This window comes from Halichoerus grypus, chromosome 10 (assembly GCF_964656455.1).
Source record: "Halichoerus grypus chromosome 10, mHalGry1.hap1.1, whole genome shotgun sequence".
NCBI lineage: Eukaryota > Metazoa > Chordata > Mammalia > Carnivora > Phocidae > Halichoerus > Halichoerus grypus.
The window spans coordinates 121,745,371-121,769,721 of NC_135721.1; the positions used below are offsets into that span (position 1 = coordinate 121,745,371).

Sequence of the window (24,351 nt, forward strand, 5' to 3'; positions counted from 1 at the left end):
CTCTGACCTTCCTCCTATTTGTTAAACATGCCAAAGTCATTCCTACCCCAGGGCCTTTGCATTAGCTGTTTTTCTTCAAGTGTCATCACTGCTTTGTGTTCAAAGACTCTGGCCACAGGCAAAGTTTCAATAGCAGAGCAACTCCAAAATGAGGTATAAACCTTTAATTTTATGGGTTTGACATGGATTTATTTTTCTCTTGATTCTTACCCAGTTGAAGCCTGGAATAATCTGGCACCTTCATATTACAAAGAGGGGACTAAGCCCAGAGACAGAATGAGACATCATCAAAGCCACTCAGATTTGGAAGAACTATCCAAGGATAGACCCAGACATTGTGACTTAGACTCATGCGGAAGGAAATTTAATTTTTTAAATTTACTTGAACTTACTGCACTGAATAATATGTACAATATTCACATAGTCATAACCCTCCTTTACTACATCCACTGCCCCTTTTCTTGGCTTTTGACTTTGCCAAGTCCAAGATTATATATAGGAAGGTACAGAGAATCCTAGATTTCTCTTCTATTTGTGTTATCCTGTTTTTCTTTGTCACAAAATATACTATTTGAGACCAGAAGAGGGTGATTTGTAATTTATGGGTTCCTCTCTAGAAATTACAACCAGAACCTGATTTTAAAAATCAAATTGGTTTCATCTAATTAAATTTGGAAATTGCCTCATAAACACATACTCTGTTATAAATGTCTTTAAAAGCAAGGCTCCTGCTTATGATCTGGAGCAGGAATGGGTTGAGCCCAGCGTGGAAGGGACTCCCCGTGTCTCTGCTCAGGAGGATAGTCTCTTATCAGTTGCTGAAATTTTCTAAAGAGTGGTGTGGTCTAGAGCACTGCTTATCCAAGTTTCATGCCCATGTGAACCACCCAGGAATCTTGCTAACATGGAGACTCTGATTTAGGAGGTCTGGTGGGGCCTGAGATGCCGTGTTTCTAATCAGTTCCCAGGAATGCCAATGCTGCCGGTCCATGGACCACACCGAGTAAGGGGCAAGGCAACCACACTTGAATTCAGGACCCACATATTTGCCACCTCAGCTCTATGAGCTTGGTCTCCATACTTGACCTGAGTTTCAATTTCCTTATCTTTATGTACTGTGAGAGCTAACATTTACTGATGCTATTTCTAAATGCCAAATACAGCATTAAACAGAAATAGATGTTTATAAATCAATATAAATGGGAGGCTACTTGATGTGCCCACAGTTACACAGCAAACAAGTGGCAGAGCTAGGGTTGAGAACTAGGCTGTTGGACTTCAAAAGCCAGCCTTCTTACCTTCTGAGGCCCCACTAGCTTGTGAAGCACATGGTCACAGCCACATTTATGCTCAAAATACAATGACCTCAGCCCACAACTTCCCTGGCTCCCTTCACAGCAACATCCAAGAAGCTTAGCATACTCCCAGAAGGTGACCCCCCAGAGCTCACAAACAAGTCACACAGCTACAGCCTTCCATCTCTGGCTCTCTGTAATCACAGCCCAGAGAGCAGCCAAAAATCTATCTGAAGATGTCTTGCCAGAGCTCTGTCCAGGACAGTCCATCCCAGAAATGCCAGCATCCCCTATGACTGGTCTTTGAAAACGTACAAGGTTCGGGGCTCACACACCAGTGAAAAGAAGGGAACACTCCCCCAATCTGTGCCCACCTTGGTGCCCAGAGCTCCAAAGAGTGTGCCATACAATGAGCCCTCAACTGCAAGGAGCTACTGCTCAAACAGGGCATGCCCCTCACAGCTGGGCTTGCTCCCTTGCTCTCTCTCCATCTATTCCTCTCTTCTCCTCATAGAACGGCATGAGTGGGTTTCCCAACCCAGCCCAGTGTACATCCCATTAGAGGAAGAAGTATACTGCTCCCAAGGCAAAAGTCGGTCTGTGCAGGGCTAGGACTCCACCTGCCACATGACCCAGCCCAGTGGTTTCCAAGTGCAGCTAGGCACAAGGACTAGGGCCTTTTCAGGACAAACTTGTCCTCAATTCAAGGCAAAAAGAGAGAAAATAAGGAGACTCATGAGTTATTCATAAAGCTAAATTTATTCAATTTGAAGGACTGCCTTTTATTCTTAAATTATGTCCTTTCTGTATTTTTGAAATGATGTCTTTTATGAAATGATGTTAATAAAAAATGGTAAAGAACTGTATGTTGGTCCTCCAAACCTTTTGAAATGTTACTGGCCTGTGAATTCCAAAAATCGTGAACATCTGGCATAGAGAGCCATTTATGTAATAGTACCAAGCAACTTAACTCCCTAAGTTCTGGGTCCCTTCCCTCTGCTTTACAAAGAGCAGGTTGCCACACACAGTAGATGTCTATTTCAGAGGGTGTGTGTGTGTGTGTGTGTGTGTGTGTGTGTGTGACTGCAGCATCTGCTTCACAAAGAATGACAAGTAGCTTTGAAATGATGGGGCTTTGTTTCAGTTAAGGATCCAGTCCCTCTCTTCCCCAGTGACGTACTACTGAACATGTTCTGGACACGGTCAATATGGTCCCTCCCTCCTCTAGTGGGTTCCCCAGGAAGGAAGCTTCCCCAACCACGTGTCCCAAGATGGAGCATTAGACAGCTCTTCTTTTGAGGAATGCTAGATGTGGTGAGCTAAGGCATTTTCTTCAGTACCTGGACATGATGGATGGTGTTCTCCTTTCTCGGAGAGCTCTGAGGTCCTTCCAGGTCTCTCTAGAGAGCTCTTGTGTCCATCAAATTCACCTAAATATTTCTCCCTCACCAATACTCTTTAACTGTCCTCCCTTACGTGGGGATATTCTTCCCCAGCTCACTCTCAGTACACCTCAATACCTCTCAGTACCTTCCTGCGTGAGCCCTCGGTGTCTGCAGTACATTTCAGCCTGGGGATGCCTGGAACCTTTCCCACCTCGGACCCTCTAGAGGAACCCTCCTAAAGCAGCCATCACCACTCCCATTTTGCAGGGGAGGAAGCAGGCCTGGAGAGAGAAAGAACTGTCGGAAGTCATGTGAGACCATGGAGGCACGGCCAGCATGCTGGGCTCCATCCCTGCAGCTCTGGCTTCCACTCTTCCCTCTGCACCTCTGCACTGCTGAGCTCTCCACTGCAGCCCATGCCACAGTCTCCGGGGGTCTCCGAATATGCGGGGTGGGAGGAGAGTCAACCTTGACCGCATCTCAGTACTAGAATTCAGCTCCATCCGCCTTATTGAAATTTTATTGTTTGTGTTTGTTTTGCAATGGACTTCTACACACTTTGTTCTAGGTTTGAAAGTTTTCAGGAAGCCACGTCATGTTGGCTTGATGGGTACCTTCCTGCTGGAGGAGGTTCTGCTCCACCTCTGACATGATAAGGCCCTGCTAATGCTGGGAGGGGGCTTTCGGACACCATCACCCAAGGAGCAATAAAGCATGCTGTAGCTGCAGAGCGATATTAAGGCTCAAGAATCATGCAGCCCCAGGGTAGAGAATGACACTAGGATTATTCCGGAAGGCCAGAAACCGACAGGTGTAGGATGAACATCATGTGAGCACTGTGGTTTTCCAGACAAAGTGAACTGTCACTACTGTTTGCCAAGTGGGGGTTTTCTTGGCTCTGCTGGGACAGTCTGCCTCCCTGAGTGCTGACTCCTTTCTCAAGAGATCAGTAAACACTTCAATGTGTGGTATGTCCAGTTTTCTTTGTCACTGGGGCTATCAAGCAGTTCAGCTGTATGCCCTTGTGTTTCCTTCCCACTACATTGTCAGAAACCTCTGTAAGTTGTGTCTCTCACTCACCTTCATGCCCTCAATGGAGCTCTGCACACAGTAGGAACTCACCAACTTCATGCTGAAGTAAACTAAATAAAGCCAAGCCAAGTGGTACAGCAAAAGGGTCTTCTTACCTCATAGAGTGTGATGACTCCATTAGTCTCATTGGGAGGTTTCCACTGGATGTAGATCTTCTCCTCAAAGGGCCCTCCTTGGATGGATTCTAGGGGAACAGCTCCTGGAACTACAGAAGGGAAAAGTTAGGAACCTGATGTCACCTTCCATCCCATTTCCCCAGCCCCATTGACCTAGAACAGCAGTTGGCCAAGCTTTCATATAAAGAGTCAGATAATGAATACTTTAGGCTCTGTGGGCCATACAGTACCTGTTGCAATTGCTCTGTGCTTTGTGCTTGTAGCACAAAAACAGCCAGACAATCCATAAACAAATGGATGTGGCTGCATTCCAATAAAATTTTATTTAAAAAAAAAAAAGGCACTTGGCTGGTGTTGACCCATGGGCCATAGTTTGCAAACTCCTCTCCTGGATAGTCAATGGCTTTTTATCTTGCAGACTGAGCAAGTCTGATCTGGAATTAAACTGACCAGCACAGGGAGGACATGAGTAGACCACGGCACTCCCAGTGGGTGGGATTCTAGAATCAGACTCTTGCCTTAGGATTGGTAACTAAGGAATGCAAAAGTGAGCTTCACTGCCATTTTCCTGACCCTGTCAAGTTGTCTCCAATATTCCTTAGTTTTCTAATTCCTGAATCCAACAGGATCTATGTGTCTTGAAACCTCAATCCAGTTACAAGAAGTCTGTCTCATTCCAAGAAGGCAGCTAGTTTGTCTCGCTGCTGAGTCTCTAATGCCTGGCACATGGTAGATGCTTAATAACCATTTGCTGGTTGGTAGAGTAGGTGAATAAATGACCCATGCCAGCATTTTGCCCTAATGAGCAAAACCTCTCCTAGGCTGCTTTTGTAACCAGGTCAGTTTTCTTGGCAACGTCCTCCTGCTGGATTCCAGCATCATTATGACAGTCTGGAAGATGCTGAACCATAAAATAAATGATTCTCCAAACTTCCAGCTATAACCCCCTAGGGAATCATGAATTCATGTAAATCATTACTGGATCTATTTATATTTTGGCATTATAAAAGCAGGTACTTTTACTAAGCACTTACTCTTTGATCAGAATTTTACATACATTATTTCATTTAAGCCACAAAACAGCTTTGCCCAGTAGGTATTATCTCCTTTCTGCTGATAAGGGAACTGAGGCTAAGAGAATTAAATAACTTGCTCAAGGTCATGCAGCTCTTAAGTTGTAAAGAGGGAACTGAACACCTGTCTGTGAGCTTCAAAGCATATACTCTTAATCATCACGCTATGCCTCTCTCAATATAGCCTTGGCCATATGTTGCAATCAGTTCCCTATTGTTAAATTAAAATATATTTAGTTTTTCTCATTATGGACATGATACACAGAATTTGTTGAATATTAAGAATATACAGAAAGGGTGAAAAAAAAAGAACAAAATCACTCATAATCCCCGTAACTGGAGATATTTTTCCAGTATTTTTATGCCTATGCATATACATATTTTTAAAAATTAAACACATATTGTGTTGTGACCTTCTTTTATCACTGAACGAAACACAGATTTTTAAAAATCCTTAAATGTTCTTTGGGGCCATGCATTTTAATGCCCCATTATAGTCACCATTATTATTGGGCATTAAAATTGGCTTGAATTTTTTATGATAAGTAACACTGCAATGAGAATTTTTATAAATAAGTATTTTCATGAAACTCTGCTGATCTCCCAAAGATAAATTCTTGGAAATTAATTTATTGGGGCAAAGTAGATGAACTATTTTATTTTTAAGACTTTTGACACGTATTGTCAGATTGCCTTCCACAGAGTTTGTACAATTCTGTGTTCCCCAAAAGAAGAACATGACTATTCCCAATCCTTGCCAACACTGCCTATTTAAAAAATTAAGTGTATGTGTGTGTATCCTTTTTAGAAAACTGGAGAGTGCAGATTTTTTTTTCAGTTTAATTGGCCATTTGCATTGATTCTTTTATGAACATGCTCTTTATACCCTGTTCTCATTTTCCTCTATGGCTCTTCATTTTTGTCCATTGTTGTCTTATGAGTTTGTAATTATCTGTTTTTAAAGACATACGCTTTTCTTTTTGCATAGGTTACCAATATTTTTTATCAGTTTTTCACTTGCTTCTTGAATCTTTTAGGTATCTACAAGCTTCTAAGTTGTCAGATCTCTAATTGCTTTCCCTTATCTATTCATCCTTGCCACAAATATCAGGACTTTGAGGTAAGCACACAAAGTATCAGGAGAATTATAACAAGCAGAGAAAATCTAGTCTGGCAACTCAGGATACTAAGTGGAAGATAAAAGTCTATGGATTAGTAAAAGTTCCTAGGGCAAAAGTACAGAGGGTAGGTGTTGGAATGTGGTGGGTTGCTTTGTGAGGACAACAGTGGAAGAAGCAAGGCCATCCTGGGAAGAAAGGATGGTAATAAATCAATGGGGTGATGGTGGTATAGAAGAGAAGCAGATGGTGTAGGAGATTTGCAACTGCTAAGTGAATGTGATTTGGTGGTGATGGATAAGGGTGAAACAGGGAAGCGATGTTCAAGGAAGACCCCAGCTCGTCTGTTTTAGACACCTGGAGTGGGTCAGAGTGCTGTTCATAGAAAGGGATCCTTACAGGAGGGCTAGTCTTGGAAAGGAAGCTGGTGGGTTTTGTGATGCTTCGTTTGAGGTGTGTGTAGAACACCCAAATGGCAACATTGAGTAGCAGTTGGATAGACAAGATTGGGTGACGGCTTAGAGGGAAACCAAAAAAGCAGGTCCAGGACTAAGCCAAGAGGAACTACATCTTAACAATCAAAAGGAAACAAAGAAACTGAGAAACTAAGAAACCATGTTCAGAGAGGAACCTCTGGACCAGGAATGGGGGCTGTCATGGAAGCAGTCAAAGAGGGATCTAGAAGGGACTGGTTCGCAGTGACGGATGTGGCTGGATAGTCATGGAAACTGTGAGCTTCAATTTGCCCACTGAATGTACTGTCTTCAAGGTTACCTGTGACCTACATGAGAGTAATTGAGGGGGAAAGCTGGCCTCTCAGCTCTCCTGCTGAGGATGCAGGAGAGAGCCAAAGGTGAGGGACTGTGCCTACTCAAGTCAGCTATTTGGGCCGTGAGGGGCAGGAATGCAGGAAGAGCAGGGATGGACTATGAACCACAGCAGCGCCCCCCCACACCCCACCCCCCAAAGGCAGGAGAGGTTATGGCGGAATTACAGGCAACCAGGAAAAATCCAAAACTGAAGTAAGAGGTAGAAGAGTGAAAGACAGGAAATGACTGGAGTGGTCCTGTCCTAAAAAGGCAGGAATCGCGGTGGGTGGAGAGAAAGCACCTTCCCTCTTGTGAGAGAAGAGAAGAAAATGTACAGCTGCTTTGGAGAGGAGAGTTGAGGTGTCCTTGGGGCTCCATCTTCTTGAGAAGCGAGGGTGAAACCATCTACTAATAGTCAGGAATTTCAAGAAGCTTTAAGAGGGGCAAAGTGAGCTGAATGGAGAAATGCAGATGCCGGTTTTCACAAGGGTCTATCCAGGGGAGGCTGTGAGTGTGAATATCAAGCTGCTAGCACTCATGCGCCGTGTTCTCCTGATTCCAGTTTGGAGCAAATTCTCTTTCTCACCCCAGATCAGAAGAATAGTCATCTGTATGTTCTCCTACTTGATTTATCCCCACTTTGCTTTTAAACCTAACTCCTTAATCTATCTGGAATGTATTTTATACATTGCACAAAGTAGAAATCTAACTACAGTTCTTTACAGTTTTCTTAGGACAATTAATTGACTGGTCAGAACTTTCCCCAGTGATTTAAAATGTCATTTTCCTAGCATGTTTGATTATTTTATACGCTGACATGTGTTGTGTGGTTCCCTGTTCTATTTCACTGAGCCCCAGCCTCTGATTCTGACAGTATCTCTCTGCTGTGCTCATATAACATGTTTGAATAGCTGACAGAAAAAGTTCCTTTCTTTTATTATTCTTCTTTTGCAAAGTTTCCTGGGCTCTCACTCCCCATTTGTTTTTCCAGAAGAGGTTTGGAAAAATTTTACAAAACTTCAAAAATGTTCCACCAGAACATTGTATTCTTCACTTCTCTGAGGGACAAATGATGCCTTTTTATAATGGGCCCTCCCACCAGTAATGCTGTATAAATCTTCACTTATTGATGTTCCTATTGTATGTCTCTCCCTTAAAAATATGTTATTAAAATTTCTTACAAATTGCATTTCCTAGGACTTTATTGCTTTTGTTCATACGACTTTTGACTCTATTTAAAAGCTTCTCTTGAGAAATCTATCATAAGCCAAAGTACAAGTAATAAATGTATAGTTTATAAAATAATTATGAAGTGAACACACATGTACCCACTATCCCCTCTAAGAAATAAAACATCACTGTTTCACTGAAGTACCCTGTGTGTCCCATACTGCTGACTTCTCTCTCCCCCTTCCAAAAACAAAAAAAACAAAAAACACTCAATCTTGTAACTAACCTGAATTTTATGTTAATCATTCTCTTTATTTTTATTTGGAGTTATAAATATATACATGTATCCCAAGACATCATTTCGTTTCTTCTGGTTTTCTTTATATATACATGAAACTGAATATTTGTATTATATGATTTGCATTTGTCACTCAACATTGTTTGAGATTCATCCATGTTAATGCATGTAATTTTATTTCATTCATTTTATGAATATACTCTTATTTTGTCATTTACGAGATGGCGAGATGTACTATAGATGGATGATAGGGCTACTTCTCAGAACAGCTATTTTAGAACACAGCTCCTATGAATATTTTTGGACATTCAGTTCAATATTTATAAGATTTCACTCACGTGTACCTGGGAATAGGACAGGTAGACTAAGGGCCATAAACGTCTTCAGCTTTACTGAGTAAAGTCAAATTGTTTTCCAAAGTGGCGGTAACAATTTATACTCCCTCCAGCAATATTCTGAAAGCTCCTACCTCTATAAATCCTTACAAACACTTAGTATTATCAGATTTTAAAATTCTAGACCAACTAGTAAGCATGAACTAACACTTCATTGAGGTTTTATTTGCTTTTAGCTATTTACTAAAGAGGCTGAGTATCTTTAATGTTTGTTGAACATTACTGTCCTTTTCTTATTGATTTGTAGAGGTTCTTTCTATATTCTTGTTACTGATCCTTTTATTGGCTATGTGGGCTATAAAAATCTTCTCTCAGTTTGTGTGTTTTCCCTTCCTCTTTATGCTACCTTTGGATAAAGATTAGTTATTAATTTTAATGTAGTCAAATTTATCAGATCTTTTCTAGAGAAGGAAAGAGAAAGACTTAGTAATTTGACTGTAGTAATCATTTCACAATGTATATGTATGTTAAGTCATGCTGTTGTACTTCTTAAATATATACAATTTTATTTATCAAGTACACCTCAATAAAGCTGGAAAAAAACCTACAGACTTAGTAGCAGATGCTGTCGGTGCCCTGCCCATACACTAGTGCTTACTGCAAAACACTTGCTACTCTACCTGAAGGCTGTGAAAGCAAACACGGTCTCTGCACAGGGCAAGCAAGGAGTCTCAGAGAGTTAATGCCCCTAAAACATCCTTCAAGCAATGAAAGACAGGAAGTTATTGGATGAATATCCTAGTCTCCTCACCGCTTGGTTGGGTTAACTCTGTGACATATTCTATTTATACTTTTCAAACTACCTCCAATAAAAGTGATTATTATTGCCATTATAGTGGTGGTTGTTTCCAACCCATTGTGGACCATTATTATCATAAAATACAAAACCAAAAAATAGGAAAAGTAAAATTAAAAAGTAAATGAGACTTCTTCCTAGAAACATCACCAAAGGCAAGGGAAGCAAGGGCAAAAATGAACTATTGGGACTTCATCAAGATAAAAAGCCTTTGCACAGCAAAGGAAACAGTCAACAAAACCAAAAGACAACCGACAGAATGGGAGAAGATATTTGCAAATGACATATCAGATAAAGGGCTCATATCCAAAATCTATAAAGAACTTATCAAACTCAACACCCAAAGAACAAATAATCCAATCAAGAAATGGGCAGAAGACATGAACAGACATTTCTGCAAAGAAGACATCCAAGTGGCCAACAGATACATGAAAAAGTGCTCAACATCACTCGGCATCAGGGAAACCCAAATCAAAACCTCAATGAGATATCACCTCACACCAGTCAGAATGGCTAAAATTAACAAGTCAGGACACGACAGATGTTGGCGGGGATGCGGAGAAAGGGGAACCCTCCTACACTGTTGGTGGGAATGCAAGCTGGTGCAGCCACTCTGGAAAACAGTATGGAGGTTCCTCAAAAAGTTGAAAATAGAGCTACCCTATGATCCAGCAATTGCACTACTGGGTATTTACCCCAAAGATACTAATGTAGTGATCTGAAGGGGCACACGCACCCCAATGTTTATAGCAGCAATGTCCATAATAGCCAAACTATGGAAAGAGCCTAGATTCCATCAACAGATGAATGGATAAAGAAGATGTGGTATATGTATACAATGGAATACTATGCAGCCATCAAAAAAAGAAATCTTGCCATTTGCAATGATGTGGATGGAACTAGAGGGTATTATGCTAAGCGAAATAAGTCAATCAGAGAAAGACAAGTATCATATGATCTCACTGATATGAGGAATTTGAGAAACAAGACAGAGGATCATAGGGGAAGGGAGGGAAAATGAAACAAGATGAAACCAGAGAGGGAGACAAAACATAAGAGACTCTTAATCTCAGGAAACAAACTGAGGGTTGCTGGAGTGGAGAGGGGTGGGAGGGATGGGGTGGCTGGGTGATGGACATTGGGGAGGGTATGTGCTATGGTGAGTGCTGTGAATTGTGTAAGACTGATGAATCACAGACCTGTATCCCTGAAACAAATAATACATTATATGTTAATTAAAAAATAAATAAAAAGTAAAAGTGAAATTTAAAAACATAGAAAAATGCAACCTCCTCCTTTTAAAATACTTAATCTCTATTTCTATAATTATCTTGTCATGGACCAGGAAGAGTTCATAAGTCACTGCTTGTCCCTGGATCACACTTGGAGTGGCATGATTCTAAAACCCAGTTATTCACAAGGTAATTTTCTTGATAACACACCAATATTAGCTTCCTTCCCTTCTGTTCCACTCTTCATTACCAGGGTGTCCAGGACCACTTTCTAAATCAACTACTTGCATTTGAATCATTATCCCCAGGTCAGATAAACCCAAGCAAAAATAAACTCTAACAAAAGAATCTTATTTAAGAAATACTTTCTCTTAGGTCATAGGAATATTTTCTTAAATTATCTTCAAATAATTTCAAAGTTATGATGTTTGTAAAATGTCTTCAACTCATTTGTAATTGTTTTCACATACAGTGTGAGGCAGGGATCCAATTTCAATTCTTCTCCCTATTCTACCACCACTTAACGAAAAAGAAAAATTTATTTACTCAACTGATCTCCATGCTACCTTTGCCTTCCATCACATTTCCTCATACGTATGGGTCTATTTCTAGGTTCTGTTTTGTTCACTTGTTCTATTAGACTATCCCGCTATCAATACCACATCTTCCTAAGAAAGAAAGATTTGTGAGTCTTGATATCTGGTGGAGCAAGGCCTGTAACTTTGTACTTCGTGTTCAGAACTCTCTTCGCTATTCTTTTTCTTTTTAAGATTTTATTTATTTATTTGTCAGAGAGAAAGAGAGAGAGAGACTGAGCACAAGCAGGGGGAACAGCAGGCAGAGGGAGAAGCAGGCTCCCTGCTGAGCAGGGTGCTGGACACGGGGCTGGATCCCAGGACCCCGAGATTATGACCTGAGCTGAAGGCAGACACTTAACCGACTGAGCCACCCAGGCACCCCTCTCTTAGATATTCTTGCCTTTTCTCTGGCATATACATTTTAGGATGACCTTGTACATATTTGAAAAATGTCTTGTTTCTGTACTGGAATTGCATGAATTATAGATCAAATTTGAATAATTTATGTCTTTCCATACCATGTCTTGATAATATTGAGTTTTCCCACCCATAAACATGGCATCTCTCTCATTTAGGTCTTTTTAAATCTCTTTCAGTTCTTTATACCACACTTATATATACTCTACATCTTGAAATCTTACATTAGGTTCATTCCTAAATACCCTATATTTATTGCTATTGTAAGTAGTATCTTTAAAAACATACCACATACTTATTGGGTGATTAGAAATGCAATTGGCTTTTAAATGCCAACTTTTGTCAAGCATGTTACATTCTCTTCTTCATTCTAATAATTTGTGTACAAATTTCTTTGGGTTATCTATGTAAATAGTCATAGCATTGCAGTTGATAATAGTTTTGTTCTTTTCCAATCTTTTAACTCTATTTTCCTGTCTTCAACCACAGCCACCAATATGATATTTAGTGGAGATAATGATAAGTATCTGTGTGCTTTCCAATGTTAAAGGAAATGATTTTATTATTTTATCATTGACTATGATGTTTGTAGGTTTCTTATTTTCCCTTTATCAGGATAAGAAGGTCTTTTTTATTCCTGGTATACAAGGATATTTTCTTTTTAAATCATGCTGAGCTTTAACTGATGCATTTCTGTGTCTAGTATAGTAATGATTCATTTTTGTCCCTCTCTTAGTTAATGTAGTGAATTACATTAATGGATCTACTAATGTTGAAACAATATTGATTTTCTAAAATAAGCCAATATTTTCCTAGTTGTATACAGCAATGGATTGTCTGCTAATACTCTGTTTGGGGTATGTGCATTTAATTTTTCTTTTTATTATAATAAGCTTGTCTGGTTTTGGTATCAAAATTACACTAATGTCATAAAATGAAAAGTCAAGTATTACTTCTTTTTTTGCTCTTTGAAGGTGTCTGTGTAAAATTGGAGATACCACTGCCTTGAGTGTATGATTGTACTTGTAAGACCATTCGGAACTGGTGTTTTCTTTCTTGGAAAAGTTTATTAAACTACTGATTCTATTTCTCCATTTGCTGTGAAATTATGTAAGTCTTTTTTGTGTGTGTGCTGAGTGAAGTTCTGAAGTTTATATTTTGCCAATAATTTTTCCATATCCCATAAATGGTAAAATTTATAGGTATAAAAGGGTATTTAGTATCCTCATTTTATCCTTTTGTGAAATAAGCACTACACAAGTGTATAAAACAAATATACATCTCATTAACTTATGAATAATCAATTTTATGCCCTCAAAAGGTAACCTTAACTTCATAATAATAATGAATCTTGCTTCTCATTATAATTTTTATTTCCTAAACATACATCCCTTAGCACTATAGGGTTTATTATTAAATAAAAATCATAATACAGTAAATAGTGCTAAACTCTTTTACGAAGATCAGTCTGGGAGAACTAACCTCTTTACATTATTGACTTCCATTCCATGTACACATTCTACCCCAGCACTTATTTATATATTCTGGTGAGAATGTGGACTAGTGTTTTACTCTGTTTTTAAATCTTGCTTCTTGATATAATGCTCAGGGGACATTTGCTTTGCATTATCAGGTTAGTCCCCTTTAATAAGAATGAAAGCATGTTTTCATCTGCCCAATAATCTTTCCTTATGCAGCCTTACAAAAGGTAGAACGAGATGGTTTAGTCTGGTGGGTTGAGATGTGTCTGCTAGTGATTATAGGAGTCCCTGTTTCAAATATTTCTAACCCACAGGGAAAGGGAAGAATTTAGATATACCCATCTATTACTTGGCCAGAAAAGAGGTCTATGTGCTTAAGGGTGGGATGGGGAAGGTTTGAGAAGGAAAATAACCAGGCGGCAGGAAGCTTCTTGTCAGAGAGAGAACTGTTTTGATATTTTAAGGCAGCCTTAAGTCACCAGGAACACTGCCCCCATCTTTAACTGGAGAATCTCTTCCCAAAGCTAGCCTTTCATTCAATCCCTTTCTTTTCCTTATTTACCATACGCAGGCTTAGAGAGAGAGAGAGCTCTCACTCTCTGCACTATGGACTGACATATAAGATGTCATCTCCTGCTCTCCAAACCCTCACTCCGTCCACGCCAAGCTATAAGCTCACCCTTGCCTTCAGCCGTGGTCAGTCAGAGTCTGAGGGTATTAATGCAGTTGGCCTTGGAAGCCTTTCCTCTTGGGCCCCTAGGGTGAGGAAGGAGTTTCTTTCAATGAAGTTACAGCTCAGTCATCTTTTTCCCATGTAGGTTCCCCTTCTTCAACACTGTGTTGCATTCCTTCCTTCTGGCCTGGGGGTGGAACTCTTCTAGTTCCCAGGGCAGGTTTAGAGGTGTTCTTCTCTTATTTCACTGGGAAGGTAGTTTAAGAATCAGATCACCACCTTGAATGGAAACTCACACTTTTGTCCTATGGACCCAAAAGGCAGCACTGCATGGTGACTAAGATCATAGGCTGAGCCAGACTGCCTGGGTGTGTGTCCTGTTCTTGCCATCTCTTGCTGTATAACCTGGAGCAAGTTGCTTAATCTCTTTGTGCCTCAGTTTCCTTTAAAGTGGGGGATAAAAATAGTCCCTACTTCATAAGTGTTGTGGTGATTCAATCTATCAGTACATGTGAAATGCTGAGCAAAGTGCCTGGAACAAAGGTAGTGTTACTCTGTGTTTTCTCCTCCCCCTGGTCCCATCACATTCTCGAAGAACTGCTCTAATGTAGCCTGGAGATACACCAATTTGCTTTTCTGCAGAATCAGGATTATTCCTATTTTCCTTGGTGTTCTTGCCTCTATTCTTTCTGAATGGTGTTATACTGCTCATCATAAAAGCCATCCTTCCCATAGCTTACTGAGTATATTAAATAGCTTTCTATAAGCATCTTCTCATTTCTAAGGTAAATAATTCTAAAATCTATTTTTAGATAAAATCTGAGGACTTGAGATTCATTCATTCAATAACTTATTTACTGCATGCCTATTCTCTGCCTGGCACTGTTCTGGGTGCTTGAAAATATGCAGTAAACAAAACAGAAAAAAAGTGGTCTCCTCCATGTGCATTCTAGTGAGAAAGACAGATACTAAAATGTATAGTGAAATACATAGTACGTCCAACGATAAATGCTAATGAGAGACATGAAGCAGAGAAGAGGGACAGAGTGTGGTGCCTGAGGCTTCCAGTTGTTCATAGAAAGGTCAAGGAAGATCCCCCTTGAAAAGTGATATTGACTTGAAACAGGTGTAGGAATCAGCCCTGTTTATTTGGGGGAGGATCATTCTAGCCAGCAGAAATGGCCTGCACAAAGATGCTGAGGGATGAACACAGCTGGTATAGCTGAGCAGAACAACTGGATCTGTGTAGTAAGGCAGAGGCAGAAGGAGATGAGACCAGAGAGGCAGCCAGAAGTAGCTGTGGCCACGTGGGGCCCTGAGAGCCACTGTAAGGACTAGGGTTTTTTCATCTCAGTGACGTGAGAAACCGTTGGAAGGTTCTGAGCAGAGGGGTGATGATATGATTTGCCTCATGGTTTAACAAGATCATCCTGCCTGCTGTGCTGAGAAAAGAGTGTAGGGGCCAGAGATGAAGCTGACTGAGCATTTAAGAGAGTACCGCAATAATCCAGGTGGGACATCACAGTGGCTTAGACCAAAGAGCGAGGAGTAGAGGCTGTAAGCAATGGTTGAGGTCATGCTATTGACTGAAGGATAAGCCAAGAGAACGTGCTGATGGACGGGATGTGGGAAGTGGGCAGGGCTGCTGCTTCGCCCAAAGCAAAGGGGTGCCAACCACAGACAATCCACGTTGAAAGGTATTCAGGGCCTTGGGTGTGATAAAAGTGAGCAATCAAGGTTTTTGACTCAAGCCACTAATAAAAAGGCAGTTGGCATTAATGGAGATGGAGAAGACTGTGGGAGGAATGAGTTTGGTGATAGTTGAGGGATGATCAGGAGGTCAGCTCTGGACGTGTTTAATTCCAGAGACCGATTAGCAACACAGCTGGACAGGCTGAACAGGCAGTTGGATAAATGACTCTGGAGGGCAGGGGAGAGGTCCAGCCTGGAGATACCAATTGGGGAAACCATTAGTATATCGTTGGATTGTAAAGCCAAGATATTAAGAGGATATAATTAGGGGGAATCAGTGTGGATCAAGGGTCAGCAAACCACGGCTATAGCCAAATGCAACCAGCTGCTTGTTTTATAAATAAAATTTTATTGGAACCCTGGCACACACATTCATTCCTACAGTCGGAGTGAGATAGTTGAGGTGGAGGTTACAGAGGTATTATAGGTTATTCTAAAATGGCCCCTTGCCCATGACTAACAGAAATTTTGCAAAGATCCTTGCTTTGGTTTCTTTCTAGTTACACTCCTTTGATTAAAATCTTCATTCCATGTCTGATATTGGCCACACACCACTGAGTGTGTCCTCTTGGCAGAGAGTAAGTTGAGGGCTTTCCATACAGACTTTCATGTAGAACACTCTAAAGGGGTTGGTGGTATTATCACCCCATTTCACAGACGGAGACACTGCAGTGCCAAGTATGCGAGTAACTAAGGCTGCATAACAACGTAGTGAATGGAACCTGAATGGAGCCTGCATTCGTCTGACTCTAGAGTGTTTTCTGAATCGGCCCTTTTTTCCATATACTAGTGGATGTGGGTCCAGAAAGGCTGTAAAACAGTGTCACCACCTCTGAGTAGCAAAGCCAGGTTATCTCAGCCAGGGACCAAGGCTCTTTTGGCCACACCACACTACTGCTCCAAAGGTCGAGATGTCCTTCCAACGAAGCAGACTTACTTTGTTTTGATTGAACTGGGTCCTTCCCCCCTACCCCTCCCCATTGTGAAAAGACCCAGAAAGATTCCGCTTTCATCTTATCTTCTAATTCTGTGTTACTTTAGTATTTCTTTTTCTTTATAATTCTTTAATGAGTCCACATATTCCCTTCCCACAATTTCATTTCTTCTTGTATCTAACAGCACAGAACTTTCCATCCTTCTGACAGAGTTCTACAACAAAGGTTAATTACTTTATAATTTCATTCCCTTAAAAAAAAAAAAAGGCGCACTAAAATTGCTAATTTTAACTGTGCTTCTTGTCAGTAGGTTCATGTAAATTCACTGTAATTAAACCAGATGTTTTCTTGTGCCTAAAAGTCAGGTGGTAATTTAAGGGAAATTTTCATTTCAACATAAAGGGGGACAGAGTGTAATCAAGGGAAGGTTTCTCCTTTCCTGTTTTCCTTTCTTCTTCCCATTTTCATATCTGGGAAGTGGGGCTGGTAGTGGTGAACCCTGTGGGCAGTACAGGAAAGTCAGTCAGCTCATGTTGAAAGCACAGAGCCCCACAGAGTCAACAGAAGTTCCCATCCTGTTTCTCTTGTCTAGGTCTTTTTTTTTTTTTGGCCTCTCCATTCCAGGGGCTATATTTGTTGGCTGGTTGGTTCATTATAAACAGACTCAGAACTAACTTAAGAAAAAATCAAAATAATTTGAAAATGGTTTGAAGGTTACCAGAATCTGTAAGTGTGTCTGATGGAGACAAGACAGATTTCCCAGTCTTGCTGAAGGAAAGATTTTTTTTTCTGGATAAATTTTTACATTTTAAGATGTCAAATACTTTTTTTTTTTTTTTTTTTTTTTGGAGAGAGAGAGGGCATGCAAGGCGTTTGGCAGGGGTAGGGGGAGGGAATAGAGAATCTTAAGCAGGGTCTTGATCCCACAACCCTGAGATCATGACCTGAGCCGAAATCAGGAGTCAGATGCTTAACTGACTGAGCCACCCAGGAGCCCCACAAATATATCTTTTTAATGGAACTTTGCAGGGGTGTATTAGTAAATGTTTCACAACGAACTTCCCAGGAAAAACAAAACACCAACATGTTTGCCAGTATCCACAGTGTAAAGTTGCCAATATGACAATTTTGAGCAATGAATATGGTATCACATAACTAAGAGGTGGGAAGAGAGGCTAATGAGCAGCTCCAGCAAGCCAGAATGAGTTGGTTCTGAGTATAGAGAGCATACATTACACCTATCCTCCCCTGCAGTGCATATAAACAGGGCCCTGAGATACGGGGAAGAGGCATGGACTTTGATATCAGATAGTCATTCACTCACCGAACAGTTAACGAGCACCTACTATGTGCTTGGCAGATAATAAGCGTGTGTGTGTGTGTGTGTGTGTACATATGTACACACACACGCACACACAGTATTTCAGATGATGATGAATGCCATAGAAAACAAAGTACAGACAGTGTTGGGGAGGTTTGGTAGGTTATCGGATTATCTAACAGATGGTCAGGGGAAAGAAATCATGGACAAGATTTCGGGATCTATTAACTGGCTCTGCCACTTGTTGCTTGGAAGCCTGGGGCAGGTTCCTTGAACGCTCTGAGCCTCAGAGTTCTCTTCCCCAAAACCATATAAAAGCACCAACATTGCAGGATTTGGTGACTCACTGCAAGAATGAAGGACATCAGCACCATGCCTCGGTCAACACAAGCATTCAAAAACCACAACTGCAGTTCTCCTTACCTTTTATAATATCTCAAGGTCATCTTTGTAAACCTCAAAAATGTACTGGGCTCTAGTAAAACGATGCTTTCAGGACCTGCTAAGCTGTATGTATAGCTTTTTACCCTTCCACCAAATGACTGTGGACTGTTGCCTTGTTATTTACTGCCTTTTATACTTTTCTTCTCACTTCCCTCTTTTCTAGATTTCGTGTGCTGTGTCTTGTTACTATACACACACCTGTCCCTAGCAACATGCAGCCTCCTTCTAGCTTCCTATCAGCTGAGGAATCAGATACTGAGACTTCTAGAAATGCACACAAAATACAGGCACGCACTCCCGAGACACGTCAGTCTTCCCTACAATGCAAGTCCATTTACCATATTAAATTAAGTAACATATGTATTATACATCACTAATCATATTACATATCAATTGTATTACTATATTCTGCACATATTATTAATTATAATCAATTATATTTTATAAACTTACTATAAATTATATGGGAGCCTAAAATTCCTTATTGTAAAATAGGAAAAATAATACTGTTTGCTTTCTCATATTTGGTGTTAAGATGAAGGAATCTACATTGCTAGTGAAAATGTAAAATGAGAGCGACTGGGTGGCTCAGTCGGTTAAGCATCGGCCTTCGGCTCAGGTCATTATCCCAGGGTCCTGGGATCAAGCCCGACATCGGGCTCCCTGCTCAGTGGGGAGCCTGCTTCTCCCTCTCCTCTCTGCTTGTGCTCTTGCTCTCTCTCAAATAAATAAAATCTTTAAAAAAACAACAACAAAAAAAGGAAAATGTAAAATGAGTGTCGACATCTAACAAAACTGCATGTTTGTTTCTCTTTTGACCCCAGCAATCCCACTTGTAGGAATTTACTGGGAAAATGCAACTGCACAAATACCAAACCACGTCAGCATGAGGCTATTTGGTACAGGATTATTTGTCATAGCAAGTAATGGGCCCAACCTCAGGGTCCACAGCACCCTGTGTGAATAAACCATGGCCCATCCACATAACTGAGCCTCATGCAGCTATCAGAAAGAATGATACAAATCCGTACACACCGATATGGAGTGATTTCCAGAGTATATTATGTGAACAAAGACATGTGATGCGCAGTATATCTTTTGTGCTGTCTTTTATATAAAAATAAGAAAAAGAGAAACGATTTTTACCTTTTTTGTAAAATGAACTATAGGAAGAATAGTATCTGAAATGAGTAAAAATGGTGACCTTCTGGGCGTGGACAGGAACAGTATGAGAGACAGAGATGGTGGTACTACCTCTGAGCGTACTTTTTTTAATGTAGTTTTGACTTTTGAACCATGCAACTGTTTTGATTTTAAAAACAATAAAATTAAATCAAAAGGATGGGGAGGGGGAAGGCAGACCTTAAAACTGAAACAAACGAACCTAACTGGGCATCAAGTCAATAATAAAACCGCATAGATAAAAGACTAAGCCTTGGAACATGGTATTTTGGCTGCTTCCGGAGAGAGAAACTAAAAAGAAAATCTTTAACCTAACATACTAGCTTTCCTGTTTTTTGGGGGGATTGGTATTGTAATTCTGAAACTATTTTATATGCATTGTGGGATGGAGCAAATGAAGAAACGTGTGGATGGTGAGAACCAGGGTTCTCACAGTGGGAGGAAGGAGATCTATGTATAGAATGAGAGTAAGAGGTGATTTGAATCAGTACAACCTTATGATTTAAAACAGATAAGTTACATCCCTCCATTCTACCTACTTGAAGAGTCTAGAGGTGGTAACACCCCACTGGATCAAGCTAAGATGTATTATCTTAATGCCAAAATCCCACTCTCCACTGAAAGCAACCAGGAATCCTTAGATAAGTGGTTGACTTCAGGTCTGGGTCAGAGATATTACAAGGGTCGTCTAGAATATTTTGTTATGGCAGAAGGAAGGAAGACTAATGATAACATGTCAAAAGAACCTAGGAGCCAACCCACTAGCCACAGATGAGACAATGCGAGCACTGAAGAGAATTATAAATAGTACTGGATTTTAATACAAGGAGTCAAAAACAAATGATCTATGAGTCAACAGGAATACTAAAAATGGGGAAGGGGCTGGGGAGAGAAAACCCTTCTATAAAGAAGAATGCTAATTAGTACATGTAGAGGGAAGGATAGATTTAAAATTCACCCTTTTAGGTGTCTGGGTGGCTCAGTAGGTGAAGTGTCTGCCTTCGGCTCAGGTCATGATCTCAGGGTCCTGGGATCGAGCCCTGCATTGGGCTCCTTGCTCAGCGGGGAGCCTGCTTCTCCCTCTCCTCCCCACTCTTGCTCTCTGTCACTATCTCTGTCTGTCTGTCTCTCTCTCAAAAAATAATTAAAATCTTTAAAAAATAATAAAATAAAATTCACCCTTTTATAAATACCAGTGTAGTAACCAAATCAGGTGAGGATTATCAAGGAAGCTAAAACCACTGGGTGAGAAGCCCGTGGGGGAATCAGGCACTCACCAGGCCTCAAAGCACCACTGTACAGTGAAGCTGATCTCCAAAGGGAAAAGGACCGTATTTACAGCAGAGGGACTTAAATCTAAGTGACCAAAGGCAGTCTGTCAGGGGCTCTCTGACATTATGTAACTCTAGATACGCCACAGTGAAAAACACACATCACCAACCAATGTGGCATTTTTGCCAAAAATGTCGTTTTCTGGTTTTGTCACATAACAATCATGCTTAACATAATTGGAAATGTGAACATGGATTGTCTACTTATTTTTCAAGTAATACTAAGTTTCTTAGATGTTCTATAGTATCATGGCTGTGTAGGAGAACGTCCTTACCCTTAGGTAACGTACGCCCTCAAAGAGTTGAGAGATCAGATGTTGGGATTTCTGCAATTTACTTTGAAAGACTTAAAAATATTACATGTATTTTTATATGTGATATCTCCATTTCAGACATACCATACGTATATATGAGTAAGAAAATGGACCACGGTGTTCACCAACGGTGAATCTAGGCTAAGGGTTCACATGTCTTCTTTGCACTACTCTCACTTTTTCTACAGCTTGGAAACATTTCACAAGAAAATCTTGGGTAGGAGTCATTATATCTAATGCACCTAGTAGTGCCTAGCATGGGGTTGGCACTCGGTAAACCAAAGTGGTAGCCAAAGTGAGACCATCATCAACATTGTTTTATGGCTCGAGGTCTCATACGGTTCCATTTCATAATCGTGACTGTGGTCTGGGGAAAGGCAGAGAAGGAAGCACTAAATAAGTAAGCCACAGTTTTGTCTGAGTCATCTGTGAAAAAAAGGAAAAATAAAGAACTCACTTGGTCTCCTAGCTGCTTCCCAACTGAAGCAATGGGGCTCAGTGGCCATGAGCTTTTTTCGCCAGCGGTGGATTACTCTGTAAGCCCTCCAAGGCACTGGGACACTGAAATTACCAATTCTACAAATTTCCCAGAAGACAATTTTGGAGCAGAGATAAAAGCAGCATGAATCCAAGCAGCTCAACCCGAGAGGCTGCTCCATGGTTCCCTGAGGGGGGTTTCAGTTCATCCACTGGAGCCATGATCCATCCTCAGCCTGTCCTTGCAGTGAATGAGTTCCCCGCAAACAGAAATGGTGCCTCTTCCCTCCTTGGGAGGAATGGAACCTGATCCCAACACAGAGAGGGGTCTGTGCTCCTGGGCAGTCTTCCCTCAGCACAGCGGGGCCTGGGGTGGGGCCTCGGCATAGCTGGGAGACTGAGGACCGCTGTCTTGGAGGTTGGTGTTTTTAATATGATAACGTCCACACGTCTCTGCAGAGTAGGAATTGATGTTTTATTAATGGTGTTTAATTAAAGTTTAATTTCAAAGCGCTGCTGCTCTGGAGTTATTTTGATAAAGGCTTTGTGATTTCCTCCTCTCCCCCGGTGACAGGAAGGAGAAAGGGAGAGGTTGGGGCATGGCTTAAAGACGGGACTTGGGATTTGCTGTTGCACATGTAGGTAATCCTCAAAAAGCAACCCGAGGTACACAGAGCATCCTGGAGGAAACACTCAGAGCTGCTCCTGGACCAAACCCTAGCATTCATGTGGACTCCTGAGTTTTCATGCTGAGTTTCAACAGCGGCAGCTCCCCTCTGTCTAATAACCCCCTACCACTGAACCAGCCTTCCTGCCCTGCCTCTGCATCTCAGATCAGGCACTGACCACATCACCACACCTTGAGAGTCTAGGTCATATTTTCTCCAACCCGTTGGAGTGCATGTCTAGAACTCTGGAGAGGTGTCCTAGGGCAGGCTGTTGGTTTCTGCATTGCTTGTGCTATAGGATCCTTTGTCAAGACATTTTTTCTTCTGTGATTTAATCCAAATGTAGCAGCCACATTCATTGAAAACCTATAGTTTGCTGGACATCATTCCAATTTCTTTTTTTTTTTTAAGATTTTATTTTTAAGTAATTTCTATGCCTAACGTGGGGCTCGAAGTTACAACCCCGAGATCAAGAGTCTCCTGCTCTACCAAAGGAGCCAGCCAGGTGCCCGCATTCCAAATTCTTTATACACCACTCCTTTCAGTGAGCGTAACAACCTATCAGGTGGCCACTATTTGTATCTGCATTTGAGAGGCAAGGAAACCGAGGCACGGAGCAGGTAAGCAGCTTGTCCCAGGTGTGCGGCTCCAGAGCTCACCTTCTATAGCAGCGCATCCTTGTACCTGCTGGAGAAGGCGTTGTGCATCTCTGAAAACGGCAGAGCCATCCAGGGAAAGGGCCGGCTGCAGGTGAAGCCCAGATTGGATGCCCACCCCTCTGTTGGAGGTCGGATGAGAAAGGCTTCACAGGGAGCAAGGCACTTGGGTCGCCTGATGAGGCTGATCCAGGGGACAACTGTGCCCAGAGGACAGAGGTTCACTGCAAGGCAGGAAGGTGGGGGGGCAAGGTGACAGAGGCTGGGTCTCCACTGCAGTTACTATCTAGAGAAGCAGAGTCTGCAGGGACGATGTCCTGCAGTCATTGTGACGATGAATTTAAAGGGTGGTCATGAAGGGTCTGCCACGTAGGTGGGTTGTGTAAAAGTTCCAGTTGTAAGATGGGATTTGGGGAAAGGCGAATTGGGGGACAGGATGAGCAGAGGGTGGCACACTTTCCTCTTTCTCCTTAGGGGACTTTGCAGCTGAGGATGTGGGTCTGGACCCCAGCGGGGGCCATCACTCCAGGTCCGTGAACTTGCTTAAGTGAAACAAGAGTGCTAGGTGGGATGGCCACGGAAGAGGCTCTGCCTTGAGGTTCTAAGGCCCACCTGGGTCAAGTGGAGATAGGGGCCTCACAAGGCTGACAATGACAGTGCTCTGCCCATTCCTTCCCATCCCTTTATACCATTGTTGTGCCCCTCCACCTTTTGTCTGCATGCACAGACAGCCAACACTTCCTGAGAATTTCCTCCCCCAATCCTCCCTCTGCATCCCAGCCCTAACCATGCAGGCAGCTCCCTTCCCTGATCGGGGGCAAGACTGATGCACGACCTGACCTGCAGAGTTCTCCTGCAGACCAGGTCGCAGCCCCCTTTGCTGGACATGGCCTGAAGTTGCACCTTGGCCTCCTGCCCTTCCTTGTCCTGCCCCCACCTCCCTTCCCAGACCCCCCGGGGAAAAGTTCCTTCATCCGTCACCTGCATGCAAATCTCTACCTCACAGTCTGATTCCAAAGAAGTAACTAAAGATGCCCCCACGAAGCCAGACACAGCATGGCTGAAAGGAAAACTGAAATACACCCGTTGAAAAGTGTTTTCTAGGTAAATCCTAGAACCAGCAAGTTCTGTCCTCCCATAAATGAGATAACTACTCTGGCAGAGTTCCATGGAAAATGCAGCAGGAGCCTGGGAGGGAATACCCATGGCGGCTTGGAGCAGTCAGGGAAAGCTTCCTGGAGGAAGCAGCATGTGAGCTAAGACTTGAAGATGAATGGAGCTTGTCTCACAGACATGGAGAGAGAGGCCACAGCAGTAGGAGAAACAGTACGAGCAAGGACAGA

General features: G+C 41.8%; 1 protein-coding gene across 17 annotated transcripts in view; it reads right to left on the bottom strand.

Annotated features, from left to right (window-relative positions):
* Positions 1 to 24,351, bottom strand: part of PTPRT (protein tyrosine phosphatase receptor type T) — a 1,085,477-nt gene that overhangs the window by 374,708 nt on the left and 686,418 nt on the right. For all 17 annotated transcript variants that reach the window (XM_078057227.1, XM_078057222.1, XM_078057226.1 and 14 more), the window contains exon 9: positions 3,868 to 3,977. In XM_078057227.1, the coding sequence (XP_077913353.1) occupies positions 3,868 to 3,977 (110 nt within the window). The remainder of the gene's footprint in view (positions 1 to 3,867; positions 3,978 to 24,351) is intronic.